The sequence below is a fragment of the Haliotis rufescens genome, unplaced genomic scaffold, assembly GCF_023055435.1.
Source record: "Haliotis rufescens isolate VD_foot unplaced genomic scaffold, xgHalRufe1.0.p SCAF_2, whole genome shotgun sequence".
NCBI lineage: Eukaryota > Metazoa > Mollusca > Gastropoda > Lepetellida > Haliotidae > Haliotis > Haliotis rufescens.
In genome coordinates this window covers 65,916,490-65,931,889 of record NW_025963890.1, presented here as the reverse complement: position 1 = coordinate 65,931,889, position 15,400 = coordinate 65,916,490, and the positions used below count along the sequence as shown (strand labels likewise).

At 38.9% G+C, this 15,400-nt stretch overlaps 1 protein-coding gene across 10 annotated transcripts in view; it reads left to right on the top strand.

Moving 5' to 3' along the window:
- Window positions 1-15,400, top strand: part of LOC124134537 (probable 3',5'-cyclic phosphodiesterase pde-5) — a 113,576-nt gene that overhangs the window by 30,377 nt on the left and 67,799 nt on the right. For 9 of the 10 annotated variants that reach the window (XM_048400404.1, XM_048400405.1, XM_048400402.1 and 6 more), the window contains exon 3: window positions 316-393. In XM_048400404.1, the coding sequence (XP_048256361.1) occupies window positions 316-393 (78 nt within the window). Of the gene's footprint in view, window positions 1-315; window positions 394-8,366; window positions 8,903-15,400 lie in introns of those variants that run through there. The other variant, XM_046499400.2, reaches the window with a different exon arrangement.

Below are 15,400 nucleotides of genomic sequence, written 5' to 3'. Positions count from 1 at the left end.
TTCCGTTCTCAAATGACTAGTTCATGTCGTGTATTGAAATAGTCACATTTATCAGAGACCGTTCTTCGGTATATGTATCTACCGTTATGTTAGGAGCGGGCAGGAGGTATGAGAAGGTACGTTATAGTGGCTTCCTGCCTCTCTCCCAGTTAGGGATGTCACAATATCTGAACTTTAAATCAGAAATCAGAAATCTATCCCGCTTTAATTTACCTGTCTTCTCGATGACTTGATCATAGCGAGCTAAGCTAGCTGTGTTTATAAACGGCATTGTCACAACTTTTTCAAATGAAACATTATTCACTTTTACTTCAGGTTACAGCACTATACAAGGGTCTGGTAACCATGGAGGCAACCTAGGAGGCATAAACAATGGCAGAATAAACCTTCATGGTAAGTATACAAAATGTTTCAAAATGGTTAAAAACATTGTAACAAACATGACCTTCCAATATTCAGCCATATTCGATTTATTCTCTGATTTCTTCAGCCTAAACAAACAGACAAAAAGAACAAGGGAGCTCATCGGATGTCGTCATTTGGAAATACCCCAGATGGTTATAGTTTAATACTTAAAACAGTATCCATGCAGTGAAAGCATTTTCGGATTTCGGCTTGCGTCGATAATACGATTACTACTCCCTTGTTGTCATCCACGTTTTCTCGTATAACCCTACACTTGTGTATTTGTCGTCATTCACTTGATGCTCAGTTAATGAATTTATTACAGGTACAATTAGTGGTAGCACCACTTATATTACCTGACAAAGGTTCCCATTTGGCATTTATTGTGTCTGGGGTAATTATTCAATCTAAATCCAGGTTTGAAGTGAGGTGAAATGTGTGTTATGTAATATGCACGTGGCAGCCCAGCAAGAGATGAATGATCAGTTGATTTACTTTTTTTGTAAATCAACGGATCGTTCCTAGTCATCAAAGGATTAACAGAAAATACGTTGATTGATTAATCACTGTTATCTTGCACAGTGGATATGTCAAGAGTGAGTGTTTACATGTCTAGGTTTACTAAAACAAAGGGAATACACTCATATCATGGCGCGAAGTGCCGATGTAAAAAGAACATACTTTGTTCAAAGGGTTAACTGATAATACGTTGATTGATTGATCATTGTTATCTATCACTCAATGGAATTTTTAGGAACCGTGGACGCTATGAAAATAGTTGTCACGTGGGCTTTCTCAGCCGACCTTTGAGACTTGACACCTATGTAAAACACCTGAAACAATCCAAGCGATCAGTTGAGAAACGAACACGGGTTATAATATCCCGAAACGATATATATCTTTTAAAATATTTGATTGTTACTGAGACACGTGACATCGAATAAGTTTCTTTGTGCAGCTGCAGACGAGTGGGATATTGTTCCTTTGTGTGGATGTTCACAGATACATTCCTCGAACAAGGAAGCTGCCTAAAACTTATACACATAAATTTGGTAGGTTGTAATTATGATATCTGCATTTTGTTTTCCTTCATTTGAACCGATTCGTTCTTGTTTCTCTACGTCTTGGTTGGGAAATTCTTCAATGCCCGATAGACGTTGTTGTCACAGGTCTTTTCCTTTGTAAGCGTGTATATATTACCGTCAATTTGTAAAATGTGATTCTCTCAGGCAATTTATAAAATGTGTAAATATTTCAGTCATTTTGACTAAAACATCTGTCCAGATTGATCAAGATGATCAAAAGGGCCTACAAACATCACAACAGATTATTATGTAGGATTAAAAGCCAAACAACTTAGAAATGTACTTTTCAACGTTACATTTTCAGTCTCTTGGTGATGACATTAAACATCAAAATGTTTGGAATTCGTTGTCATAATAATACAGATGGAAATGTTTTTCAGTCTCTTTGTAAAATAACTGAATATTTAGACGTTTAATAAATTTGTTACACATTTGACAGTAAAAAAATATACACACTATAAAAAAAGCATATGCTCAGGTGAAATATATACTTTGTGTTGCAAGTCAAAATAGTGTAAACGAAAATCGCAAAATTACCGAGCAAGTGACCATTACCGATGCTACTCACAAAGATACCTACATTTCCTTATTATCTCGAAAACTGTATTTCATTTTGTTGATCAATGTGACCATACGCCCTTATTACTACCCATAAAAGTGACTAATGCGCTTACGAATGGCGCAGCAGAGGTCGCGAACTAGTCTAGATTTCTGCTATACATCCGGGTATTCACTGGGGAAAAACAATAACAAAGGCAACAACCAGTCCCGGGGAATTGCGTTAGATCAGTGCCCCTTTAAACTTAGTCTCAGCTTAGATTTTTAAGAATAAAAACTAAAAAGACAGCTTTTAAACATCTACCGTATTCGACGTAATAAGCGCCCCGCTCTAATAAGCGCCCACCGCGATATTTGCTAATATATTGGCTAGTGAACAATCCCAATTAGCTCCCCTTCCGATTGATCAATGTTCACAAGACTTATTGATTCGCGTATAATACGCAGCGGCACGCGTAGGCAATTAAATTCTGGAAAAATATCTGTCGTATATAAACATTTCACGCTGTCAGCATAAATCTCGAAATTTATCCCTTTTTTTTCACCAAAATAATTTTCTAATAAGAGCCGCCATTTCTAATTTTGAGAGCGCCCTGGGCGCTTATTACGTCGAATACGGTATTTGGTTGTTTTTTCAATGACCAGTGCAACCCAATTCTAGAGTGATAATTACTGTAGCCTGATAATTATGTTTTTAAGTATTCACATGCATTGGCTAAACGACTGATTGTGGTTAGGAATGTGTTTCAGGTAGTTTTTTCTTGCACTTTTCGTTGTTTTAATAGCGGTCCCAGAGCTCCAGATAAGCTTTTGGTGTTGTGAGTATTTTACCCATGCATTTTAAAATCATTGGGTATCAGTAATTCTATCTGCGTATTCAAATTTCTGTTACCCACTAGTTTTTACACATGTGGGTATTTAAGTTAAATATTTAAAAACACTATTCAGCTAGTCCCTGCAAACTGGCGTCGTGTGGGTTCGAAAGCTTTATAGGACTCAAAAATACCAAGATACTTCCACAAGAAAGTGTGATGGCAAATGATCATGATGTAACTGTCATCGTGGAGTTTGGCAAGGTTGACGGAATGCCCGTTTATAATTTCAAAATAAGTTGCTGATTTGCTAATCGAATACGCAGGGTTACTTCACAATATTTTGATGATACACACAAGTTTTATTTTTGTAGCGTATCTGTAATGTTCGTTGCGTATTTGATACGCTTGGATTATATTTTACTGTGTATTTCTGCATTTCTGATGCGTATTTCACGCAGATACGCAGCTTATCTGGAGCTCTGGGTCCATATTCCAGGTTTCATAAAAGCATTCAATCAGTGTGACATAGGCATAAACGAGATATCACTGTTGATCAGTTAATCATACTGTGAATTTACCCAGTCCTATTCATAGGCGGATCCCCAGGGGGTGTCCAGGGTGCAGGAGTCTGCCCCCCCCTGAAATCCAAATGTAGTATTTTGTAGGTAGTAAAATTGTCTGAGAGGGGATTTTGATGGTTTGGTCCCCTCTCTAAAAATTTTGGGTCTGCCCTTGCTATTGATGCTTGCTGGCATGTGTTCATTTTTGTTTGATACCTTATGCTGGGTATTTACAGAAAACTATGGTTACCGTTTTCGACGTAATAAGCGCCCCGCTCTAATAAGCGCCCACGGTGACATTTGCTAAGATATTGGCTAGTGAACAATTCCTATTAGCACCCCTTCGGATTGATCAATGTATACAAGACTTATTTATTTGCGTATAATACGCACTCATATGTTATATGCACCCTTAATTATGGGCATTTAATTCTGGAAAAATATATCTGTCGTACATAAACATTTCAGGCTGTCAGCATAAACCACGAAATTTATCTTTCAACTGGTTTTTTTCACTAAAATAACATTCTAATAAGAGCCCCCTATTTCTAATGTTGAGAGCGCCCTGGGCGCTTATTACGTCTAATACAGTATCACAGACTCAAAAGGAGAATTAAATTTAGGTTTGTTATAACCATAGTTTGTTATTAGCATATCTACAGCATATATACAGCAAAAGGACGGGACCAAAAAACAGTTTGATATATACGTCAGTTCGTAATAAGCGTGTTCGTTATAAACATAGTTTATATTAGTGTTCATATAATTTTCAGACTGTTGAAAAAAATGGATGCCACATAAAAATACACAGTTGCAAGATGGTGTGTGTTTTTTTTAAATATTTAGGCTCATAGTTTCAATAAAAAATATATCGAGTTTAGCAGCTGTAGCTGAAATAATACCAAGTCTCCATACAGAATCCCAACCACCCAGAATACAAATTGTCAGTCCCTAATCAATTCAAAAACATATCAGTTGATATGTAAATGTAATGCACTGACTAGTGTATAGATTTTCCTTCTGAATATGTCAGCAATAACTTCAATGATAAAGGGCAGAGATCATAGTCCTAGTTGTTAAACGCCATGCATTCAAAGTCATAACATTCTTATCATGAAATAAATCTTTTATTTCCCAGCACAAACCTATGATAAATATGTATTTACTGATAAGTGTATGCTTACAAGCCTCATATTTCTGTTATATACCTTGGCCCATGTGAGCTTTGGTGAAAATCTTACCCCACGTGGTGTTTGTGTCAAATTTCCACATTAGGCTTGATAAATCTCCTTACACCGCTGAAGAAAGCTGTAGTGCACATAGCAGTGTTTGTTTTTACGTATGTCTCATAAGCAGAAATTTAATCTGACCGTCAGTAAATACACAACAGCCAGGGTTGACGTTCAGTTTCAATGTGTGCTAATCATATCAAGTTATAGACTGAAGAGGTGTTAGTGTGGGGTGTTTCTTTGTGGGGTTGGAGGGTATTCCAAGGCTGTGTTACTGTGGGGTGTAGGGTGTTTCTTTGTGGGGTTGGAGGGTATTCCAAGGCTGTGTTATTATGGGGTGTAGGGTGTTTCTTTGTGGGGTTGGAGGGTATTCTAAGGCTGTGTTATTATGGGGTGTAGCTATAGGGTGTTTCTTTGTGGGCTTGGAGGGTATTCTAAGACTGTGTTACTGTGGGGTGTAGGTGTTTCTTTGTGAGGTTGGAGGGTATTCTAAGGGGGTATTACTGTGGGGTGTAGGTAGTTTCTTTGTGGGGGTGGAGGGTATTCCAAGGCTGTGTTATTATGGGGTGTAGGGTGTTTCTTTGTGGGGTTGGAGGGTATTCCAAGGCTGTGTTATTATGGGGAGTAGGGTGTTTCTTTGTGGGCTTGGAGGGTATTCTAAGACTGTGTTACTGTGGGGTGTAGGGTGTTTCTTTGTGTGGTTGGAGGGTATTCTAAGACTGTGTTACTGTGGGGTGTAGGGTGTTTCTTTGTGTGGTTGGAGGGTATTCTAAGACTGTGTTACTGTGGGGTGTAGGTGTTTCTTTGTGAGGTTGGAGGGTATTCTAAGGGGGTGTTACTTTGGGGCGAAGGGTGTTTCTTTGTGGGGTTGGAGGGTATTCTGTTACTGTGGGGTGTAGGGTCATTCGTGACCAACTCATGTTATTCCGGGACAAGCCGAATAGCGACTCGTGCCCCTCTCATGGCCATTTTTGCGACCTGGTTCCATCTGAGTGCAAACGGGCATACCTAAAACAATTGTCAACTCGTTGCGTAATGGTTCACATATATTTCCCCATATATTTTATATATTTCAGATGCAATTTAAAGCACATCGGGACATGCGGAATTATACAGTATGATTGAACACATTTATCTGTGGCTTGGGTATATTTTTAGATGCAAGACATATGTAAAATCAGAGACCATCTATTATATGGTCTCTGGTAAAATCAAAAATTATTTCTGAGGGATTCTTTGACGAATAACTTGAAATCACACGTGCATTCTGATGGGGTTTGTCGTATTTTCGCACATAACATTCATCAATAGGGGGACGAGTTTTCTTGCAGGTTACGGAAAGGGGCGAATGGAGACAAATGGTGTGGGGTGTTTCTTTGCGGGGTTGGAGGGTATTCTAAGGCCGGTGTTACTGTGGGGTATTGGAGGGTATTCTAAGGCAGTTTTTTTAACAAGCAGTCTTTGTTGACATAATTATTTATTAGAATTGACTTCTATATGTTTTTGCATTTATTGATTTGGGAACATAAACAATGGTGTTTGAGAATATTTACACAGTATGCACACTGTTTTTACATTTATTCATCCATAAACACACAAAAACTATTGAATAGGAAGTCAATTGAACTACGTGTTCCTAAATGGATATTAAACATGTTGCAATTTGTATGCAATGAGCAGTTGAGTGTACGCAATATATTCATATTTCAATCTACCCTTGCTAAATAGTCTAGTAAATAATTAATCTGTAAACCACAGACTTAAGAGTGTGGTTTTGCGTCGCTTTTAGCAATATTCCAGCAATATCAAGGCGAGGTACACCAGAAATGGGCTTCACACATTGTACCCATGTCAGGAATCATACCTGGATCTTCAGCTTGATGAGTGAACGCTTTAACCACAAGGCTACCCGACCGCCCCCACAGAATTATGAATGAGAGACCTACAAGCTCTCCTTTGTGGTGATTAGATTTAGTTATTTGTGTAGTAGTGTGTGCCATAGTTATGTCATATGTGGTGTTCAGCGTACAGCGCACAGACCACAAAACAGCAATTTTGGTTGTGGAGAGTAGATGGATGGGTGAGCAGGTGGATGGGTGAGCAGGTGGATGGGTGAGCAGGTGGATGGGAGAGCAGGTGGATGGGTGAGCAGGTGGATAGGAGAGCAGGTGGATGGGTAGGTGGATGGGTAGGTGGATGGGAGAGCAGGTGGATGGGTGAGCAGGTGGATGGGAGAGCAGGTGGATGGGTGAGCAGGTGGATGGGTAGGTGGATGGGTAGGTGGATGGGTGAGCAGGTGGATGAGTGAGCAGGTGGATGGGTGAGCAGGTGGATGGGAGAGCAGGTGGATGGGAGAGCAGGTGGATGGGTGAGCAGGTGGATGGGAGAGTAGGTGGATGGGAGAGAAGATGGATGGGTGAGCAGGTGGATGGGTGAGCAGGTGGATGGGAGAGCAGGTGGATGGGAGAGCAGGTGGATGGGGGTGGATGGGAGAGTAGATGGATGGGTGAGCAGGTGGATGGGTGAGCAGGTGGATGGGAGAGCAGGTGGATGGACGAGCAGGTGGATGGGTGAGCAGGTGGATGGGAGAGCAGGTGGATGGGAGAGCAGGTGGATGGACGAGCAGGTGGATGGGTGAGCAGGTGGATGGGAGAGCAGGTGGATGGACGAGCAGGTGGATGGGTGAGCAGGTGGATGGGAGAGCAGGTGGATGGGTGAGCAGGTGGATGGGAGAGCTTGTCGCCTGAGAGTTTCTAGGGTCCTGCACACTGAAACACATGTTACATGTGGTGTCTTTGTTTGAAATATGCCTTTGTTCACCCAGCAATGAATGGGTACCTGGTAGGATGAGGTGGTGGTGTGCTGCTTGGGTTGTCGTGATACTCCCCAGGAAGCTGAGAAGTGAAATTTGAGTGCACACTGATCTATGACAGGGATAACAAAGAAGCACTTTGAACATGCTTCAGGTGTGGATTTGATGCGTTAGTGATATGCACATTGTAGTAGTAGTAGTTTGTTTGTTTGTTTGGTTGTTGTTTAACGCCACACTCAGCAATATTCCAGTAGTAGTAGTAGTATTGTCATGTTTTTACTTTGATGCCACTAATCACTAATCATTTAATTTCTGCTGTTATGTTATACATTTTGTTATGCAGATAATCATATTTAATTATATTTACACTCAAATCAATTAACGATATGAGATGATTTTTTAAAATATTATTTCATACTTGTTTTACATTCATTAAAAAAACATGACCAGAGTAAGTCTGTATTTCAGAATACCTTTTCATCACATCGGTAACGGTACTGTATGAGTAGTTATTTTGTATGTGAAATACAGACATCATTTTTCCATTTGAAATAACCCCACATCAAGTCAGGTGTAGAGAATTCCATTTTGTATCTCAACATGCTAAGAAGAGCAGGCATGGTGTGGTTTGTTGTCACGTAAGTGATTGGAGTTACAAATGTAGTTTTCAGATATTCATATGATCCAAGATCAGTCTGTGACTTGCATGCTAATAAGTTCCTCCCATAACTCATTTCCTGCTCAATTCTAATCCATTAAGACCCCAAAATAACCATCAAAAGGATATTCTAAAGACAGCAAGGTGCCTGAAAGTTGTTAAACCGGGGAGCGTCAAACTGATGTCAGTAATCTCAAATGTTATGACATACATTTGTCCAAGCTCGGTCAAGCAGACATGTACACAAAGCCGTGCCGGTAGCAAGAGTTTGACGCAAGCTCAAGAGCAGAGTGTATACAGACTTTTCTAAAGGACGTATACACTGCTATACACATGCGTATGCCCATTGTAGGAGGGGTGCTTTCTGTATTGTACATAAACAAGTATTGGGCGAGTGAAAAGACCACTACTGGCTGGTATTGTGGTTTATCACTTTATGACCCCAGTGGTCTCCCATACACACAAGGATCAATACACATTTTAATTACAAGAATCCTTAGTTGTCAGAATGCCGTTACATGGGAATACAGTCTTTGTGGAGCAAGTTTTATGCTGCTTTAGAGCATTGAGTATATCTGGTGCAGTGCTTTCTTGTCCTAGCATGTGGGGATTTTACTTGTGAGAACTTATTCTGGATATCTTGTGACAGTTTTGAAGATCTTGGAGTTTGGAGATTTATGATTATTAGTTTGTGGATTCCTTGCCGTGTGTACTATGTGTGGTAATTCCGGGAGGAAAGATCGTGGAATTGTATATCAAGGGCCCAAGGCAGCATGACAGGTGAGTTGCTCAATTGTGTATTGAGTGGGAAGGTAAACAGATCTTATGAATTATTTAGTGTTTGGGTATTAACAGTACAAAAGTACGTCAGTGATATTTCTGGAGACATAAGTACATTCAAGAACATTTTCATTAATTTGTTATTTTTTATGGGTCATTTTTCTGTTATAATAGCAATTTGAAAACATTCTTCAGGACATTTTAGATCAAAATCAGCCAATATGCAAGACTATGAACAAATCTCAAACTCTTATCAATGCTAAGATAAAATTAAATCGTTAAATTGTTTCAATTTATTTCTTAAACAATCCTTGCTTTACAGCTTTAGATTTCACATGCGTTATTAAACAACTTGTTTATTTATTCCTAGATGTTACAGAATAGTAAGACCAGAGCAAAGTATTTATTTTGTTTTTTGATTGAGCAAATTTTGCAAAACTATGCTTTTAAATGATAAAATTTAAAATATGCTTATCTTGAATATCTTATTTGTTACTTTGTTTTAACCTATTTCAAGAAAAATGTTTAGTAAATTGAAACAAATATCCATAGATCTTAGACTAATTAGTAATTTAAACCTCAAATCAACTAAAACAAGTGCTTACTTGGCACCATGAAATATTTGATGTGGGTGTCAGTCATCAGGGTTGGATGCAATCATTTTAATTTGGGGGATATAAAACAGGTATTGCTGCTTGTTAAAACTAATCAAAATTGCATGTTACATATGAGTGACATTTTTATTATGGTGAGAAATACACTCAGCGTTTAGAGAATAAGTGATATTTTTGAACCAACATTGAGATCCCCATCTAGAATGGGCTTCTGAGCACATGCAATGATATGACATCGATTCTTGGAAATCAACAGAAGAGTGCCAGTCAGGGAACCCCATGTCCTTGCGCGGACCCCAGAATTATTACTGATAGTTCCCTGGTCTTGAAAATAAATACACTTGGAAACTGGATTTGACCCCAAAATTACAAACGTTATCAAAACGTTACTTGGCTGCAAAACACTCCTAAACACTGCAAACAATGTCTAAAACACATACCAACATCAAATACATAACCATCGTATGACCATTTCTTGTTTGTTTCATACCTTTCCATATACAATGTACTAGTTTTCATACCAGTCAGTGTTATCACACTACTAAACTGCCAGGCAAAACAGAGTATACCCTGTTTTGCCTGGCAGTTTAGTAGTGTGATAACACTGACTGGTATGAAAACTAGTACATTGTATATGGAAAGGTCACTTATTATGTTCACCCTTCATTCAGGTATTTGTACCAAGTCTCTTGAGGCTTTATTAGATAACATTTACCTTTAAGAGTGCTATAGCTGTCAGGCCTCCTCAAGTGACATCCCTAGGTCTCTGTGAGGTCAATTTATTTAAAAGCTTTTTATTTTGTTTCACATTCACGCAGGGTTAAAATCTTAAATCAGAAAAGATATCTTTAAAACATGAAAACGTGGCATAATGGGTAAGTGTTTATGACAGATTACAAGTCATTGAATGGATTTGCTATCAGTAATTATAGATAAAGTATATCTAAAGTGTTGTCCAGCTATTGCGGCTAGTGATAAGATAAGGTGAATTATTGCAATTGCTTACCCTGCCTGGACTTGCAGCATACACTCTCAGGGAGGGGTTATCTTGTCTTTAATAGACACTCGCTATCAGCACGACATGATGATCATAATGATTTAAATATTATAGCTGGCACTCTGTGGTGCTTGTTCTGTTAACTCACCATTATTTGCTCAGAATGTTTCTGACTGTGTCATGTTACAATGTTTTCCTTAATTATAGATTTTGGGTTCAGTACAAAAGAATCTGCAATAACTGAAAGTAATGGGTATTCGCTGTCCATACATACTTGCTTCTTGACATATCTACCCCTGGGTGTATAAGGGCTGGCTATCGATACAGATCTTAGAGATTGATCATTGTTAACTAAATATCGCTCAATTATCATGAATATCGGAGATGTATCTTTGAGCAATGCTAAGATAAAGTCGTTAAAACTGTTTCAATTTATTTCTTAAACAAACTTTGCTTTACAGATTTATATTTCACATGTGTTATAAAACAGCTTGTTTATTTATTCCTAGATGTTACAGAATAATAAGACCAGAGCAAAATATTTATTTTGTTTTACGACTGAGCAAATTTTGCAAAACTATTCTTTTAAATGATAAAATTTAAAATATGCTTACCTTAAATATCTTATTTGTTGCTTTGTTTTATCCTATTTCAATAAATTGTTTTAGGAAATTGAAACAAATATCCATAGATCTTAGACTAATTAGTAATTTAAACCTCAAATCAACTAAAACAAGTGCTTACTTGGCACCTTGAAATATTTGATGTGGGTGTCAGTCATCAGGGTTGGATGCAATTATTTTAATTTGGGGGATATAAAACAGGTATTGCTGCTTGTTAAAACTAATCAAAATTGCATGTTACATATGTATCTTTGAGCAAATATGCAAAGAACAAATCCTAAAGAAATCAACATATTCCACTCCACTGGGGAGTGGTGGCACATTGATTCAGGGGTTACTTTCCATCTTCAGCAATTAACATTATTGACAATAACATGTCTGTTTTGGTAAACCTAAACTTAATTTCTTCACAATAGTTTATGTAAGGTATTATCGATGACACAATTTTCATATCAATAATCATTACTATTTCTTCCCATCAATGATAATTCTGATTATTTTTGCCAAACCTGGGGTGTATATGCATCAGGGATTTATCTAAGATTACAAATTAAGTGCCCTAGGCTGGCATATTGGAAAATATTATTTATTTTGTTCAAAATTCAGAATTTTATTCACATTCTTATTTTCGGAAACCCTGAGGTATTTTGACATAGCCCTCAATGCAATAGTGTAAAACTAAGCATAAGAGCCTCTAAGTCTTCCTGTTTTCTGGTCATGTTATGGGCGAAGTCACCTTTACAATGCCATAACATTAGTTGTATAGCAAGAATTCTGAATTTTGTCTCAATTTCTCATGACATTTGGGGCCCGATTATCAGCCTCTGAACAAGTCCAGATGCATCTCTTGACAGTGAAACCTTGTTAATATGGACAGTAGTGTACTACTGCTGGGACGGGTAACTTGGGTACACAGGTCTGGTGGGTACTAAGCAGGACCTTGGTACTCACAGGACTACCCGGACCTGTGGTTAGTCAAGTGATATATTGTTTAATGACAAAACGTATCTAAAACTCTATGGTCACACTACAAGTCAGTAATGTTCCCATTTCTTTCTGACTATGCACCCATTCCTTCTGACTTTTATATGCTTGAAAAAAGATAAAACTTCATGCATTAAACATTAGTGCATATGCATGACCAGATCGTTTTATATGTGTATCTAAATACATTTTGCCAGGGCTACGGTCAAACTTTTGCCTATCGGACAGTTTGAACCTATCTCTTGAGACCTACAGCGGGTACCCGGATAGGGTCGGGTAATAGGGGGTTGGGTACCTGGGTAGTCAATTTGGACTCGTCCCAGCCCTATACTGTACTCAGTTAACGTGTCCATCAGGTTACGGACCAACAGGGTCCAGACTACTGACTACTGACAGGGCTCACACTAACGAGACGTCTCTGTATTAGCAAGTCTCATCAACTCGGACTTCATTAGTTGTAGGGTCCATGCAGAATTATTATCGGAGTAATGATCAAACATCAGCACTCTGCTTTTCTCAAATTCAATGCTCTATATATTTATCTATGGTTTTACTGGCATAAAGAAGATGTGCAATATCACTGTTGAAAAGATAATAACAAAAATTGTCATGAATTGGTGATAAACCTTTTTATGACCTACGAGGGCAAACATATCGGGATTCATAAAAATCATATGTGCCCTAGGGTCATATCACGTCATGAGACAACAGTGTATTGTTTCCATCATCCGGATGGCATTGTTGACATCATTCGAATCTTATTGTGAAGGGAGTTCGGAATGACGTCACACTAGAAATGACAACATAGCTGAAGATTGTTGACATCATTCGACAAATTGTGGTTCCGCTGCTGTTGGAACTTGCTGTCCTTATAGGTAAACACTAAAATTCATCCCTGTATGTAGACATCTTCTTCGGTAATAAATAGAACATTATATTCGTGTTCATGTCATACTATGTTTACAACACTTGTGCCTAAATTCCAGTATTACCATCGCTACCGCTTGGGAAATTACGGAATTTAGACACGTGTCGTAAACATAGTATGACATGAATACGAATATATTATCCTCTATCTGTGTTCAATAGTCTCCTTTCATGGGTCTCCATGTGCCTTATTCTTGTGCTGACACGCTTCTCCTGGCTGATATGATTTATTATCTACTGAACAATGGTGTGAAATTTCAAGTGTTTTTTACAGGCATGTAATACGGCATGTTCAACAGCTATGTACTTAGCTTGAATATTCATTAGTTTGTTAGTTTGTGAACCTTTCTCTTAGAATGGATGGATGGATGGATGGATGGATGGTTTACTGGATTTATGAATACATTGATTGACGGATGTCTGAGTGGATGGATGGATGATAGCAGTGTATAAATTCCCCCAAATTTCAATCAGACAACCAGCTGGCTACTTTGCCAGAGGTACCAGACCAGGTAAAATATTGTCAGACCAGAATCTTCTACAACTTGATATCAACATGCTGAAGACTCACAGTGTTTAACGTTTACAGATATTTTACCTCTTACACTGAATTAAAACTAGAATGCTTAGGTTGTTTGTTTGTTGTTTAATTATACACTCAGCAATATTCCAGCTATGTGACAGCGGTCTGTAAATAACCAAGTCTGTACCAGACAGTTCAGTGATTGACATCATGAGCACCAATCCACACAGTTGAGATACGATGACATGCATCAACCAAGTCAGTGAGTCTCTGACAGCAAGTGTGGGTTGCTGAAGACCTCTTCTAAGCCAGATCTTCGCAGGTGAATGCTTAGGTAATTTAGGCAATACAATAATAGACCGACCATCAGGTGGCATCTTTTCAAAACTGACAGTCTGTCAGCAAAAAAGACCATCTTGGACTGTCGGGCAGGCAGGTATTTTAAACACTGATGATAGTTGGGTGGCTCAATTGATGATAGATGGTTGGTTGAGTGGATGGATGGGTGGTTGAGTGGATGGATGAGTGGTTGAGTGGATGGATGGGTGGTTGAGTGGATGGAGAGGTGGTTTAGTGGATGGATGGATGGAGAGGTGGATGGATGGGTGTCTGAGTGGATGGATGGGTGGTTGGATGGATGGAGAGGTGGATGGAAGGGTGGGTGGTTGAGTGGATGGAGGGATGGTTGAGTGGAAGGATGGGTGGATGGAGAGGTGGTTGAGTGGAAGGATGGGTGGTTGAGTGGATGGAGAGGTGGTTGAGTGGAAGGATGGGTGGTTGAGTGGATGGATGGGTGGTTGAGTGGATGGAAGGGTGGTTGAGTGGATGGATGGGTGTCTGAGTGGATGGATGGGTGGTTGGATGGATGGAGAGGTGGATGGAAGGGTGGTTGAGTGGATGGATGGGTGTCTGAGTGGATGGAAGGATGGTTGAGTGGAAGGATGGGTGGTTGAGTGGATGGAAAGGTGGTTGAGTGAAGGATGGGTGGTTGAGAGGATGGATGGTTGTCTGAGTGGATGGATGGGTGTCTGAGTGGATGGATGGGTGGTTGGATGGATGGAGAGGTGGATGGAAGGGTGGTTGAGTGGATGGATGGGTGTCTGAGTGGATGGATGTGTGGTGGAGTGGATGGATGGGTGGTTGAGTGGATGGATGGGTGGTTGGATGGATGGAGAGGTGGATGGATGGGTGGTTGAGTGGATGGAGGGATGGTTGAGTGGATAGATGGGTGGTTGAGTGGATGGATGGGTGGTTGAATGGATGATGGATTGGTGGATGAATGGAGTACAAAATTTGGTTGTATTTACTCAAGCTTTTCAGACATGGAGACAACTTTCACATTTTATAGAATGTGATTTTGTTTGTTTGAAGTGGTACAAAGATTAAGCTCATTTGATATGAGATTGAGACCGTCTAAGCCATAGATTAGGGTTTCAAGTTGAAAGCTTTACACCCTGGTTGTCTGACTTTGTATGTTGCCTTATTGTAAAGATTTATTTTATTGATGGAAAATCAATAAATGTATGATGTTATTTATATGCCATATCCACAGTATGGTACAAGCAGTGAAGTAGCTGTACTTTTAACATTAAAGACACAGCTTATTACTGATTACAAACTGTGAAAGGTAGAAGAATATATAATAGAATATAAATGATAAATATAATCTTACCCTCATGTCTTTTCATATGAAATTTTCAACTCTCGTCAATAAATGTTTAAAACTCCTCAGCAAACTTCGTAGTTTTAAAATTTTATTGACTCGTGTTGATATATTTCATATCAAAAGCCACTCGGGTGAGGTTCTTTATACATCACACATTGTTGTAA